General features: G+C 34.9%; 1 protein-coding gene across 25 annotated transcripts in view; it reads right to left on the reverse strand.

Annotated features, from left to right (window-relative positions):
* Nucleotides 1–12,244, reverse strand: part of nfasca (neurofascin homolog (chicken) a) — a 275,383-nt gene that overhangs the window by 90,906 nt on the left and 172,233 nt on the right. For all 25 annotated transcript variants that reach the window (XM_039749089.1, XM_039749110.1, XM_039749099.1 and 22 more), the window contains 2 exons: nt 7,742–7,853; nt 3,932–4,116 (listed from right to left, as the gene is read on the reverse strand). In XM_039749089.1, coding sequence (XP_039605023.1) covers nt 3,932–4,116; nt 7,742–7,853 — 297 coding nt within the window. The remainder of the gene's footprint in view (nt 1–3,931; nt 4,117–7,741; nt 7,854–12,244) is intronic.

The raw sequence follows: 12,244 nt of genomic DNA on the forward strand, positions 1-12,244 counted from the left end.
CAGTCTACCTCTAATAGTAATGTTTTAAATGAATTACCTTTAACCAATGTTAAAATCAAGTAAAAACTGTCACAAAGCAAAAATATCCCTAAAAATACAATTACATCATTATGCATTATTATGTTTAACAAGAATATCTACAGGCTTTCTAAACTGGTGTTTTCACAATATTATAAATATAATGTACATCCATCTATTTATTTTCTGAAAATACTCTTTCCATTAACAACGTTTCATGGAATCAGAAACCTATCCTGTCAGCATCAGGCAAGGTTGGAAACTCATGACGGAAATAATGGCCATTATGGGTTACATGCAGACAGGCTAAGTAACTATCATACCTCTATTTTCTGAATCTGCTTATTCAAAACTGGGCATGGTAACCAGTCCTGGGCGGAGTGACTGCTCATAGTAAAATTAACTCACATAAACACCTGCAAGTCTTTCACTCACCTCACTCACTCACAAAGGATGAATTTAGAATTGTAATAAAATATAATGTGCTTAGAAAGTGGAAGGAATCTGGATCACCCTGAGGAAAATGCTCCCAAGAAGCTCCCAAAGGCAAACAGGAACATGCAGCCAATACGCACCGTCACACTCTCCTATTGGTTACAGCATGAAAAGAGCTTGTGAGAGTCTTTGTAATCCAGACATGGCTGGTTCACCATTTACAGTTACCAATGTGGAAATGTCCAGACTTGGACAGATCGTGGTGTGTGTGACCCACAGTACAACAAAACAACTCAACAAAAACAACATACGTAATTTCTATGTTCAGACAATGATGTATATATGTCATAATAAAGTTTTTTATTTATTTTATTGCAACTATACACTTGGTATAAGTATTTGTAAAATGGCAGAAAACAAAAGCTGAGGCCCATTGAGACCCATAGAGTTAGAATGACAATAAGAAATGTATTAATGTCTGGAACACTTGTTAATATTAATATTATGCATGTGTATGGATATTTGTGTGTATGTTGTCACGGTTTGCATCTCCTATCTATAATATCCAAGGCAAAAAGCACAGATGATTCATGGGAAACAAGTAAGAAACTACAAATTTCTCACAGTGTGTTCTTACATCTTCTAAAATGGAGTCCTAACACTGCAATCTTGGGAGTTTACTGGTAATCACTATTGATATACTATAGTGATAGATATAGATAAAGATAAAGTATTTTGATACAAGAGTCTGTAAATCAGTAAGAATATTCATATGAGGAGTGCCTGCAAAGGTAGGCCACAAAAGTAATTTTGTACTGCATTTATAGAAGCTTTGATTTTGATTCTACTCTTTTAATTCTAGGGAGGCATATTTTGGCAGTCAATCTTCCCACCAAACCGCACAGTTTGATTTGAATAAATTTTATCCCATATTTTAGAATCAAAAATGTTATATGCATGAGTTTGTGTTCTAGGTGTCTGAGCACTCCACCATAGTTACAATATGTATGTGTACATTGGTAGACATTTTGTGTGCTCCTGTTCCAATGTTATATTTCTAACAGCCTCTGCAGCTCTTTGAGCTTGTTTACTAAGAAAAATTGGAATTGCTTTTAACTTGAACTGTAACTAGATTTCAACATGGCAATAACAAAGATGATGGAGAAGAATCTAATTCCAGATAAATTTTAGTCCAGTAGATGAGGCCTAATTAAAATATCTACATTACTCTGATGCAGTGCTGTTAAAGATAATTAACACGTGGATTGGACATGATCAAATTAAGGTGAATTAAATATTTAATCTTTAATTGTGATTACATGGTGGCACTGTGGTTGTCACAACTGCTTCATACTAGTCCAAAGGAACACAAGGTCAGATTTATAAATCTTGTGTCCACACAAAAAGAGGATTGAAATGTACGTACATAACTTTCCACACATCAAGTAAAGACCAATTAGGGAATGGCAGCCAAACTAGGTAAATGATGACTCATGTGTATAATAATTCATATCACTGAACTGCAATCTGCTGCAGTGTCCAGTTTTCCTAACATAATTGGAGGACTATACTTAACTCTTATTGCATTAAGGACACCTAATGAGAATGAAGCTGCATTTTTTAACCTAAGCAATTACATTCCATTAACATAGAAGTAATCTTTAATGGCAATATGAGACTAATAAAATATCATGCCTCAGTGGCCTTGATCAAATTTATTATAAGGCAAAGTAACTTTAGCAGACGTGATGTTACTGTATGTTGTGGCTGGCTTGTTGGTAAGGTAAGTGGGTGAACCCACAGTTTTTCATACAGCCTAAACTATTGTGGATGCTGAAGTCGAAAAACAATGGGAGACAAAAATACCAATTTAAAATAAAAAGCAATTTCTTTATTCTTGGTGAGTTTTAAAGAGACTGCAGACCCCCAGCTCAGTCTGCCTGGTCAGATCAGACAGCCTCCTGAAAGAAAAAATCCTTTCTTTTTATTATCTAGCTTATTCATTAGCCAAAGAGAAAAACACATGACAGTTTATTTTAAGGTCATACATAAATTGCTGTAAATTAAATTACATCCTGATTATTACATGCACAAGTGCACAGAATTTCTTATCCAAATAAAGAGCCATTAGGGCGCTCACGTTCCTAAGAAATACGCTCTTATCAGCACACACACACAAGACCAGTGTAAAGCAGTTTCTTATAGTACACTAGTTACAAAGAATATTACAATCTTATAGTTTTAATATCTTCATTTGATTTTGTTTGGTTAGATTAATAAATCCTTATTTAAAGGGACATGCTTCTTATTGTTTTAATACAAAAATTCAGAAACTATCAAATTGATTTATAATATCACAGGGTGTTCTTTTAGTATCAAGAGATCAGCATTTTCTCATAAAAGAATGCAAGTTATCTAATAATTCTGTGCACAAGCTTAATTCTTTTCTACCTAAATGAAGAACGAATCATATAGAAGTAATAAATCATATAGCTCTCTGCAGAATGATTAATACAAAATACAGTCATTGGTATTGTGAGGTAAATACTTATCATTACACTTAATAATGTTTTTTTTTTTTTTTGTTTTTTTACTATTCAGTGTAACAGCAGTCATGTCATTGCATGTGTCATGTGATAGTAGCTGTCCACTCAGATGCTGGCGCGTTATGCCTTTCCCTACACTTCAATGTCTTGCTGAGCTCACCATAAATGCAGGTGAGGGTGTCATGATGTGTCATATGGGAGTTTGCTCTACTAGTTAATGAAGGTCTGCACCATCATGATTGCATAAGGTTAATTAGCAGAGTCCATATATGGTTGTTTCAGGTTGGCAAGCAGGCAGGGGTTTGAGGCATTCAAGTAACGTATATATACAAGACAATCGCGATTTACAAAGGTAAACTGCATACACAAGACAATCGCAACTTAAAAGGTAAACTGCATACAAATCTGCATATACCAGGTTTTAGAAATCAGTTTTTTTTGTTTGTTTTTTTGGTGTGCACTTATATTCATACTCAAATCAATGCAAAGTGAGACTCAAGGACTTGATTCACAAATCAGTTACTGTCTTGATAGCATTTGCTCTCGGGCTAGTTATGACTTACAGAAAAAACTCAATTGGCCCATTGTGGCTCTCTCTGCACATGGAAGTTATATGTATGTGTATTGGTATTAGTCCACTTTAGTTTCTTCTCTTGCACCATATATTGCCAGGACAAGCTCTAACTTTCCATTAAACTGTAATGGAAACTGTGGCCTCAGAAAAGTTAACCTCTAACCCTTGATACTGTTGTTTCTACAGTCTAAAAAGACTTTAGAATAACAGAATTGGGAGTTTTCAGCACAAAACATATATGAAATTAATCAAGTAAGAAATGTATCTTTAGATATTTGCCAATGTCGCACAAACATTTTTGTAGACAATGTAACCCCTTTGCAACTGTATGCTTTGTCCCTACTAAATCACTTCTTACCTTTGTACCTAACTGAGATGGTGTGACGAATGCTGCCCATTTTGTTACTGGCCAGGCAGGAGTAGTCACCTGCATCAGCTTCAGACACCCCAACTATGCGTAATGTCTTATTGAAGTTTTCAAACTTAACCTTCTTGCTGGGAAGGTCTCCTCCTTTCTTGTACCAGGTAATGCTAGGAGTAGGTCTATAATGAAGAATTTCAAAATAAGGCAAAACCCTTTTCAAGGCATGTAAAATACATATTATAACTGTTTGGAAATTAATTCTGATATTAAATGCCTGTAAAGCCTGAAAAAGATATGAAATCAACTCTACATAAAAAAAATAAGAGAAGATCGTTTAGCCAAATATAGTTTAACAATTTCATGACATATAAAATATCCCAAAAATTGAGTTAGAATTTCAATGCTCCCATGTTCTTACTTGCGCTATCATTAAGTATGTTTTACATTATGTATAACATTTCTTTCAAGCTAATTTCCATTTATGTTATTGTGTATTAGTCAAAAACATCACTTTTTTGAAACCCCTAGCATCAACCCTAATTATTGCCATCATCATTTTAAATACAGAAATGTCATAAAGTATGCAAATATTCAGGATACAATTCCATGCATATGCGACTGGCCATTATAAGTTAGCCTATTCCACCATTTCTGCTGCTTGCTTCACTTTGAGAGCAAAAATATATTTAAGATTCTTTTTTTCTTGGTAAGAAAAGTGTGCGTTTTTATTGGGAAAAATGAAAATATCTAACACTTTTACATAGCAAATGTCACATTTATATTACAAACATTCAGTAAAAGCTTGAAATATTTGACTTATATGGCAAAGGCTTCACCTCTATGTCAAATATCCAATTTATATGGCAAATATTGTGCTTATATATTACATATCCTGTTTAACATCTCACTTAATACAGTTTGTTAAATATTGTTTATATGCCAAATTCACCCTTAGATGTAAAATATGTGACAAATATCTCACTTATGCCTACAAGAAAAGAACTGTACATGTGATAATAATGACCCTAAAAAGCTATTAAACCTATATGTCAAAGAGTCAATTTAAATTAGCTGGGTGGGACATACGTACGGTATAATTGGTGAATATCAGGTGTGCTGTTTAAATGGAGTGGCTGAAAATGTACAATCCTTTCCAGATGTTAAATGTCTGGTCTAATTTTTAAGTCAATTCCAAATGGCAAATATAAGATGTAAACCAGGAAGGTCAAATTTAAAGGGCAGAAAATCAAATCTAAAGGTTGAGCTGAATGTGATACTCTTGTTATTCATGCCTATCAGTTATGCCCCTTTACTTCACCCTCAGTATTCTACTTTTAAATGGGTTCCCACAGGAAGTTCACAGATTTATTAGCATGGAGAATTATCTAGAACAACTGAACATGCAGTTGAAGCTAATGTAAGTGCAACTCTTGAATTCTATTATGTGTTACGAGATGTAGAATGTGGTTGAAGATTTTTGTGAGGGAAGGTAAGACGAGGAGATGACATTACACAGGCAAGAGCCAAGGGTCAAAACCGAGTAATCAAGAAATTAACGTTAATCAGAAGTCAAAATAAAAGTAAAAAGAATCAAGAAATCAACCTAATGTTAGGGTAGACTTAAGAAATATGTTAACTATGCTAAGAATAATGAGATGTAGATTATTGCATCAAGGAATAGTGAGTGTTGTGACCGTTTTCATATTTATAGTGTCACATCCTGTGATTTCAGCAATGTGACAGACTTCATGTGTGATGCTACATGGATCATCGTGTAAACAAAAGAAACAATGATCGAATTAAACTTTGTCATAATAAGCTAAAATAAAAAGAAGATAACAAAATTAAACTTAGCCAAAATAAGTCAAAAGCAGAATCCCAGAGCCAAAAAACCACAAGCTATACAAAAACACAGGCATAAAAGACATAATACAACATGACTCCAGATGGCAGCTAAGTTTAATGTTGCCACTTTAAGGAGCGGACTGATAAGCATTCTGAAAAAACTGCTGTTAAGGGAAACTTTAGATCAGGAAAGGAAAGAGTTCTTTCTTATGAAAGGCAGTAGGCAGCTTTCTGGTGAGAATTAAGGCAGCATTTCAGTAATGGTAACTTAAAGACTAGTGCAAATGAGACTACAAGTAGAAACTAATTTGAAAAACAGAAAACAAAGCAGGCATTTTTAGTAGATATCTGAAAACTAGAATATTTTGGACAGAAATGATACCATCTTTAAACATTCACTGAATGATATTTTTACGTGTTGCAATATGGCACTGCTGTCAAAATGATAAAATTGACTTAAATTATATAAATAATGAATGGACTTAAGTAAGTAAAAAATGATGCATGCAAAATTAACCCAACACATAAAAAACAGGATTCATGACTGACACCAGCTGCAGCAGTGCAGCTAACCTGAACAGGAAATGGTTTTATAACTGGCATCTGTACAAGGTGACATCACTTGCAGAATATGCTATAAAAACCAGTTAAGTAGAAGGTGTATTTGTACATTGTGACATATGAAGCTATAAATATCCATCCATCCATTTTCTAACCCGCTGAATCCGAACATAGGGTCACGGGGGTCCGCTGGAGCCAATCCCAGCCAACACAGGGCACAAGGCAGGAATCCAATCCCGGGCAGGGTGCCAACCCACCACAGAAGCTATAAATATATTCTCATCAATTAATGGTTCATTTTATTGTGCTATGTGCTAATTATAAATTGTCAACAGTGTACAATCTATGTTTGTGATTAATTGTTACAAGAATATTTGAACCTTAGAAAATTTCTGTCTGAAAGACTATGTTCATACTCCAGAGCCATATACTTCCGAAAATGTTGACTTTGCGTAGCAATATGGATTGGTTAAAATGAAGAGGTTTGAAAATGCAGGCTTTAATTGCACCCTGATTAGATCATGATCATTATAATTTCTCATTTCCTGAAAAAAACCATAACGAGGTGAAAATAAAGGAGATACTTTTTCATGGCACTTGTTGTGTTGCTTAAAAGTGCATTAATCTAACTTTTTGATGTATTTGTCATTGCTATTGTTCATGTGTAAATGCAATCTACAAATGAATGTTTATCTTGTAGGATACTTCTTATTCCTGTTTCTGCTGATACATTCATGCCCAATGCAAGAATAAATAGTGAATGTGTTTAAACATTTCAGTACACTGCTAAAATATCACATGTGATGTATTTGAAATATTATATGGCATCAGTTGTACATAAGTGATAAAGACAACAGATTTGAGAAACGATTTCTACAGGAAGTACATGGTGTCTTAACTGAGTGTGGATTGTATAGTGCAAATATCTACTGGATTCAGCAAGCATCACAAGGATATTTGACACGTAACTTGGATTTTGAATGCTTTTTCATCTACTGCAAAATCTTATGTACTTATAGACTATCTAATGGATTGAACTATTACATGCAGTTCAATAAAATACTCAGTGACAAGTCATAATGTCCTTTGGAGACACTAATTGGTAAGTGCAAGGCCATATACACTTAGCCATGGATACAAAGAGTAAAAAAAAACATGTGTATTTAAGATGATTGTGTATTTAAGAATCCCAAAGCACTATGTGTGAATATATCCGCATATTAGATGATGATTTGCTTTAAGCTAGTGGTATTATATTAACATAAAATCTTGATTCTTCATAAACAAAGCTTGACAACAAGTAGGTCATACCTGCATTACATTGATAAGACACTTTTTAAAGCTACTAGCATAAAAATATGCTTCTTACGGAAAAACAAATGTCTTTTGTAGACTTACACTCCTGCTGCAATGCACTCCAGAAGCAGTTCATCACCACGCAGAACAGTCTTAGAACTAGATGTTCCGGTAGGGGAGAGAAATGTCGGTGTGGTCTCTGTGATGCCTCGTGCTAGATAAAAAGCAGAAGACAACTTTAAATAATCAATATGTCAGTTAAAAAAAACAAAAGTGTTGCCTGAACTATGACCTTAAGGTACTACCAGACAAGCAATATATGTCAGGTATACAAAAAATTTGCAACTTTTGCTGTTATATCTTCTTTTGGTGGAGGAATGAACAAAAAATTCTGCAATTTTGATCCTTTCATTGAAAAATACATAATTCAAGTATATATTTTTAAGTAGATCTTATCTATGCTCCTGGCTTAAAACGTTGCTTCTCTGGAACCTCTCTATATTCAGTAAACAACAAAAAAAAATCATTATTTATTCATCATTAATATTAAATTCTTGGGACACACTGCCACAATATATCTAAAAAGTGACTGCAAGAACCTTCAATGCAGAGAACCTTTAAGGAAATGTGACGAGGTTCCAAGTGGCTGGATGTATGAATGGGTACCCCATTGGTTTAATTTATTTGTAAACTAGCAGAATACCTGTGCTTCGCAGCGGAGAAGTAGTGTGTTAAAGAAGTTATGAAAAAGAAAAGGAAAATTTTTAAAAATAACGTAACATGATTGTTAATGTAATTGTTTTGTCTTTGATATGAGTGTTGTTGTCATATCTATATATATATACATATATCTATATATATATATACATATATCTATATATATATATACATATATCTATATATATATATATATATATACAGTATATATATATATATATATATATAGCAAAATACCCACGCTTGGCAGCGGAGAAGTAAAAAGAAAAGGAAACATTTTAATAATAACGTAACATGATTGACAATGTAATTGTTTTGTCATTGTCAATTCCCGAATATATAAAGTCAAAACTTGAATATATAAAGTCACTGTCGGAATATATAAAGTCAAAACTTGAATATATAAAGTCAGCACTGGAATATATAAAGTCAAAAGTTGAATATATAAAGTCATCGCTGGAATATATAAAGTCAGCGTCGGAATTTATAAAGTCATTCCTGATTATATAAAGTCAACATCGGAGTATATAAACTCACTCCTGAATATATAAAGTGAAAGTCAAAATCTATTGATTGAAACGACTCTGAACTGAACTAAGTTAACAAAAACGTATTCAGAAAAATAAATTAAAAAACACTGTTCGGTTAATGTTTTGAAAATGATGCATGTGCCCTGCCCAGGATTGGTTCCTCACTTACGCCCAGTGTTGGCTGGGATTGGCTCCAGCAGACCCCCGTGACCCTGTGGTCGGATTCAATGTGTTGGGAAATGGATGAATATTCCAGTGCTGATTTTTTATATTCCGACGCTGACTTTATATATTGAAGTTTTGACTTTATATATTGCAGCGCTTACTTTATAGCCTATATACAATACAATACAATACAGTTTATTTTTGTATAGCCCAAAATCACACAGGAAGTGCCGCAATGGGCTTTAACAGGCCCTGCCTTTTGACAGCCCCCCAGCCTTGACTCTCTGAGAAGACAAGGAAAAACTCCCAATAAAAACCTTGTAGGGAAAAATGGAAGAAACCTCGGGAAAGGCAGTTCAAAGAGAGACCCCTTTCCAGGTAGGTTGGGCGTGCAGTGGGTGTCAAAAGTAGGGGGTCAATACAATATATAATAATATAATAAGATAATAATATATTCCGACGCTGACTTTATATATTCAAGATTTGACTTTATAGATTCCAGCGCTGACTTTATATATTCCGATGCTGACTTTATATATTTAAGTTTTGACTTTATATATTCCAGCGCTTACTTTATATATTCCGAAATATTCCAAAGCCGTCTTTATATACTCAGGTTTTGACTTTATAAATTTGGGAATGACTTTAGGCTATATATTCAAGTTTTGACTTTATATATTCCAGCGCTGACTTTATATAATCAAGTTTTGACTTTATATATTCGCGAATGACTTTATATATACAAGTTTTGACTTTATATAGTTAAATGTAGTCATTATTACATAACTTTTTCTTTACCATAGAAACTTAAAGACTAAATTCAACTTCCATTCCTAACAAAGATATTTCTGGTGACTAAATAGAAGCTACTTATATCCAAATTCAAGCTATTGAGCTGTCGCCTGCCTGCCTGAATAAATCACCCTCACTTCGCTCTTACTTTTTTACCGTTCATTTAATCATGGCTAGTGGCGGAAAAATTATAAAATGGAAGGAGGATTACACTGAGTATGGCTTTACCAAAACAATTATTGATGGCGAATCGATTATTCATAAAGCTTCAATTGGTGATCTGTTTTTCTGTGTTAACCTCATATTTTTTCATACTTCTTCTCAAACCAAGGGGGTGCGAGGGTAAAATGAATCGGAAGCGCTGATCAATGTAATCGGTGTACCAGGAAATCATGCATTGACAGAAGTTCCCCTTTGCTTGTGATTAAATGCGTGATTTTTTAACGTGTTATGGAGCACATGCATCGAAGCTTCTCAGCTGTGCTTGTGCTAAGAAAAGGAAACATTTTAAAAATAACACGATTGTCAATGTAACCTTTTGTAAGTAGTGCCTGGAGGATTCAGTGTGGAGAAACTCTAGACACAGCGTGTGTATTAACTTGTGGATTTTTCTGTGAGTATTTGGTGGCAGCATCACAAAGTCATAACACTGCATTAGCGGCGGAGCGCAGCTCTGAGCGAAATGAGGTGAATGGGAGGGGAGATGATGACGTGACTCCCCCACCTGCCTTAACTGTCAATCCCCCACAAACACAGTCTCTCGGAATTTGCATAAGCACAGCCCCTCACCTGCAATTTTAACTTAGTTACAGAGTGATCAAAACTCTCGTTTATATCTTGCGTCCTCTCATTAAACTTGTATCCCGCATTACCGTGGGCATGACAAACGCCAGTGGCAGCCTGTCTATGAACTTAATTTAAACTTTAGGTTTACACCGTGCTTTGTTTCCGAAGTAGCAGCACTCATGAATATGGTTGTATATGTCACTCGCTCGCTTCTTATTGTTTCGCTGCCTTCTGAATTATATAATGCATGTTTTCTTCAGCGCTTTTTGGAGCTCTTCCTGGTTTTCTACGTACTGTGTTGACAGTCAGTTCACGTGATTACGTGGGAGGCGTGATGATGTCACACGAAACTCCGCCCCCCACAGCTTTCGCGCTCAACTCCATTACAGTATATGTAGAAAAATAGCTTCCAGTTATGACCATTATGCGTAGAATTTCGAAATGAAACCTGCCCAACTTTTGTAAGTAAGCTGTTAGGAATGAGCCTGCCAAATGTCAGCCTTTTACCTACATGGGAAGTTGGAGAATTAGTGATGAGTCAGTGAGTGAGTGAGTGAGTCAGTGAGTGAGGGCTTTGCCTTTTATTAGTATAGATGTTGGGTTCGTGAGCTGGTGGTTGGAGACACAGAGACAGAATTCAATGGATATTCTTCTGAATGAGCTTTCCTTATTGCAGCCATACCAACCCCCAATTCCTATCTTGCTGTTTTTTTTCTCCACATAACCAATCAACACACAATAAACATCTAAATGAAAGTAAAACTAGCTATAGTTTAGCTATAAACGTGGAACATTTAGAACACTGAGTGTTTAAAACTTTTAAGAAACATTGACTAATCTTCCATTATACATGTTTAATTATTTCATCGATCCATCCAGGGTCATGCCCATCCCAGCAACCATCAGACGTAAGGCAGGAACAATTCCTGGATGGGGTGCCAGCTTATCACAGGGAGAATACAAGCACACACATAACTAGCGTCAATTTAGCATCACCATATTCCCTAACCTGCATGTCTTTGGAAGGAAACCAAAGCACATTGAGGTAATCTACCAGGAAACATGCAAACTGCAGGCAGGGAACACCTGGGATGTTATCACCTTATAGTGAGGAAGCACTGCTACTGCTGCACCAGTGTCCCCCACATGTTTAATTATTAGCAGTATAAATTGTTTAAATGAAGTTAACAATTTATCTGTAAAATCAAATATACACATTTTAATGCATTTCATCATGAAAATGATATCAAGTATAAATATTAGGATTCTAAATGTTCAGAGGGTTGTAAAATCATGAATTTAACGTATTCTGTGTGACGACTGCTGCCTGCGGCTCTTTCAGCACAAGAGGAGGTCCGTTTAACAAGCATGTAACAATTAATGACTGTGTCGGGGAGCACTTACAACACAAGATGTATCTTGCCTGAAGGGGTGGCCTGAGTTACCTCAAAAGCTTGCAAATTGTAATCTTTCTAGTTAGCCAATAAAATGTGTCATTTTGCTTGACTTCACACTAAAGTATCCTGTGTAAAAACAAATTGCTTTCAATATAATTTTATTCAAGAGCTTTGTTACAATAAAGTTTTATAAACTGAGTTATGCAGTCGTGTATATA

Source organism: Polypterus senegalus, chromosome 3 (genome assembly GCF_016835505.1).
Source record: "Polypterus senegalus isolate Bchr_013 chromosome 3, ASM1683550v1, whole genome shotgun sequence".
Lineage (NCBI taxonomy): Eukaryota > Metazoa > Chordata > Cladistia > Polypteriformes > Polypteridae > Polypterus > Polypterus senegalus.